At 41.9% G+C, this 4215-nt stretch overlaps 1 protein-coding gene across 1 annotated transcript; it reads left to right on the forward strand.

The window, feature by feature from the left end:
* On the forward strand, positions 543–3261 carry LOC105165158 (transcription factor MYC4-like). The gene has a single exon (XM_011084063.2). It carries the CDS (start codon positions 950–952, stop codon positions 2960–2962), a length of 2013 nt encoding a protein of 670 aa, XP_011082365.1. The 5' UTR covers positions 543–949; the 3' UTR covers positions 2963–3261.

Raw genomic sequence — 4215 nt, forward strand, 5'->3', positions numbered from 1 at the left:
AGTTAAATTGTGTATATTAAACTTTTTTATGGAACTATTGCTACTTTTGCTTTTGGTTTTAAATACTCTCAACTTTCATTCGAACGAAAATTACAACTCCATTTATGATTCAAAAAAAATTGAAGTTGAAATATTTGGGAAAACAGTTTAATACTTACAATTTTACTATATAAGTTGCAAAAATTGGTAAGGAATTGATTATAACTTTTAGTTGAAATTAATTTAATTTAAGCAATTTAAAGACAAATACAGTACAATAAAACAGTATTTTCAACTTGACTTTAGTAATAAGCTAATAAGCGCTTAAAATGAGCAAACATTTATGAGCACGAGGGCGCATACTAGTTGACAATAGAGAATGGAGTCGATGCCACGGAATTTTTATTTTTATTTATTATTTATTTTTAGGGGGAGGGACAAAGATAAGGTTTAATTATGGAAATAATGATAATAAGATAGTTGGATTATGGATAGCTGGTGCGGGTGCGGGTGCGGGTGCGGCGGGCGTCAGAGAGAGGAGTGAAGAGGAGTAGATGAGATGTCAGGAGCGCTTAAATCGGCTTCGCATTCGTGGAAGCTGCTGTGCGCCTGCGCGGGGTCCCGTAATCGTAATGTCCACTCCCTTCCTTTCCCTCTCCCCTGCACCCAACCCAACCCTCTCTCCCTAAATTCACCTCAAATTCACCCCAAATAAAATCCCAAACCCCATCCTATTTTTCTCCACCTAATACACACATTCTCATCTCTCTCTGCCTATCGCATTTCTTTTCCTCTCCATCGCCAGCCGCCGCCCCTACCCTTCTCCATTTTCTAACCTGTTCCCTTATCTTTTCTTGAGTAGTGAAGGGATTTAATAATTATTAGAAAAGAGGACACGTTTTGCTGAATTTCTTTACTGCAGTCTACGAATAAGGCTTCTTGATTTTGTGGGCTGTCGTCAGTCTATGGAATGATCAATTGGAAGCTGCTGACACCATCTACAGAATCATCGCAGATGAATGTATGGTCTGGTAATAGCTCTGCCGCTGCTGCTACGGCGGCAGCGCCGGAGGGCGACGCATCCATGATGGACGCTTTCATGTCCTCCTCGTCGGATCTGGCTTCTTTCTGGCCCTCTTCCGTCGCATCTCATCAATCGGCCTATGCTCCCACTCCTCCTAATCCAACCGCCCCCGACCACTCTAAAACCACTTCTTCTGCCGGCGCCGCCCCCCAGTTCTTCAATCAGGAAACCCTCCAGCAGCGTCTTCTCGCCTTGATTGAGGGCGCTCGTGAGAGCTGGACCTACGCGATTTTCTGGCAGTCTTCCGTGGTTGACTACGGGGGCCCATCAGTGTTGGGCTGGGGCGACGGATACTACAAAGGCGAAGAGAATACTGGTAAGCGTAAAACGGCGTCATCCCCCGCCGAGCAGGAGCACAGAAAGAAGGTGCTCCGGGAGCTGAATTCTTTGATTTCAGGTCCTCAGGCCACTACTGATGATGCCGTCGATGAAGAGGTGACCGATACTGAGTGGTTCTTTCTCATATCCATGACTCAAAATTTCGTTAATGGCTCCGGGCTTCCGGGCCAGGCCCTGTACAGCTCCAGTCCAGTGTGGGTGACCGGCTCTGATAGGCTCGCCGCCTCCCACTGCGAGAGGGCCCGACAGGCCCAGGGATTTGGGCTTCAGACCCTGGTGTGTATACCTTCGTCAAACGGCGTGGTGGAGCTTGGCTCCACGGAGTTGATTTTCCAGAGCTCCGATCTGATGAACAAGGTTAGAATTTTATTTAATTTCAATGGAATGGAAACGGGTTCGGGATCCTGGGCCTTGGCTGACAACGATCCGTCGGCCCTCTGGCTCACCGACCCCTCTTCGTCTGGCCCGGATGTGAAGGATTCATTGAACAATAACAGTGCCACCAACGCCCAGGCTAGTTCATTTCCTTCTACTCTTACCAGCAAGCAACTTGTGTTCAGTAATGAAAATCCCAATTCTAGTACTTTAACCGAGAATCCACAGCTTCAGTCGCAGGGGTTTGTTGCTAGGGAATTGAATTTCTCTGAATTCGGGTACAACGGGAGTAGTAATGGTAGGAATAGTGGGACTTGCAAGCGTGAGACGGGGGAGATATTGAATTTTGGGGAGAGTAGCAGGAGGAGTGTTTGTAGTGGGAATGGGAATTTACTTGCCGTTCAGGAGGATAAAAGCAAGAAGAGGTCTTCAAAGTCGAGGGGAAGTAACGACGAGGGCATGCTCTCGTTTACTTCCGGTGTGATTTTGCCCTCTTCAGGTGTGAAGGCTGATAACGTTGGTGCTGTTGAATCTGATCATTCGGATCTTGAAGCATCAGTTGTGAAGGAGGTGGAAAGTAGCAGAGTTGTTGATCCTGAGAAACGGCCAAGAAAACGGGGAAGGAAACCTGCGAATGGGAGGGAAGAGCCTCTCAATCATGTTGAGGCAGAGAGGCAGAGGAGGGAGAAGTTGAACCAGAGGTTTTACGCTCTTCGAGCCGTAGTACCAAATGTATCAAAGATGGACAAGGCTTCACTCCTCGGGGACGCTATTGCGTATATCAATGAGTTGAAGTCTAAGGTGCAGAGCGTGGAGTCGGATAAAGAGGAACTGAGGAGTCAACTTGAGTTGGTAAAGAAGGAATTGGGAACGAAAGATATGAGGTCGGCTCCTCCACCGGCCCACGACCTAAATATGTCTAGCAACGTGAAGGTGGACATGGACATAGACGTCAAGATCATTGGTTGGGACGCGATGATACGTGTCCAATGTAGTAAGAAGAATCACCCTGCAGCAAAGCTGATGCTAGCACTCAGGGAGTTGGACCTCGATGTCCACCATGCTAGTGTGTCAGTGGTGAACGATTTGATGATCCAGCAAGCCACGGTGAAGATGGAAGGCCGTTTCTACTCGCAAGATCAGCTTAGGGTAGCATTGATATCGAAAGTTGCTGAAACTAGATAGAATATTTTTTACAGAATTGAAGGTCGAGGAGGACGAGGATAAATTGGGGTGAGTGAAGCAATTGTAGGGTGGTGTCAGGTATTGAGATATAAATCTGTGTTCTTATAACTTTCAGTATATAGCTAAAGATAGAAGGTTCATTTTTAGTTATGTTAGAAAGGTGAATGCAGGTTGAGAGGCTTTTTGTTTTTAAATTCCGCAGCATCAATGTTTGTATATATACCTATGAAATCCAACAAATATAATTGTGGGTGTCTGTCTTTCTTGTATTTTAATGTGATAAAGAGACATTCTGTTTACAAGTATTTGAATTGCTCCTCTGCTATGGGCGTGGTGGCAAAAACCCCATACCATCCACACACACACACACGAGGGAATTGCACTTTGGACCCTAGCAAGTTATTAAATTAGTTATTGCATCCCAATCACATATTCCGGGCAAAGGACACAGTTGGAACATCATTTTAAGGTAATGGAAGAGAGGCAAAATTGTCTTAACATGTTTGCTGCCCACGTGACTTGCACGTGACTTTTTTTATTACTAGTATATGTTTTTCTACTTGTTATTATTTATACGATAAATATAGCTTATAATTTTTATTACTTATATGAATGAATGAAAAATTTTCAAATATTAAAGTCCCAATAAATAGGAATATGATATAAATCACGTGTATATATTTAACCAAATTTATGTTTCTTTTTTATGAGAAAAGAATACAAATATTATAAAAAGATCAAAATTTCAATTACAGAAAAAGAAGCAATTTAAATCTTAGATTGTCACCAAAATTTAAGTATAGTATATGCGGACTATTAAATAGACGTACATCGTTAACACTAAATTTTCACGTGCTTTTTATATTGTTTGCACCCAAAAATATGTATCATAATTATATTGGGACCGTTCTATCATACATTCATCATCCTGCATTTGAAATAAATATTTTGTCATTATTTTAACCTAAAAACAAAAACAACAAAGCTTTCTTTTTTTTTTATATTGTTTTAAGAAATGAATGAAAAATATTTAGACCATTTTCTTCCATTGCAATTTTTTAGTTTATAGCTGCATATAATCCCCACCAACATATAAAAAAACATATGATAATATGAGACGAAGACAAAAAGAAATTTGTAAAAAAAATAATCGTGGTGCGAGGAAATAAAAAAGAAAAAAAGTTATGAGGAGAAAAAAAATTGAGTAACGTGAGAGATATGTCACTACAAAAAACAAAAAAAGGATTTGACAT

Source organism: Sesamum indicum, linkage group LG6 (assembly GCF_000512975.1).
Source record: "Sesamum indicum cultivar Zhongzhi No. 13 linkage group LG6, S_indicum_v1.0, whole genome shotgun sequence".
In the NCBI taxonomy this organism is placed as follows: domain Eukaryota; kingdom Viridiplantae; phylum Streptophyta; class Magnoliopsida; order Lamiales; family Pedaliaceae; genus Sesamum; species Sesamum indicum.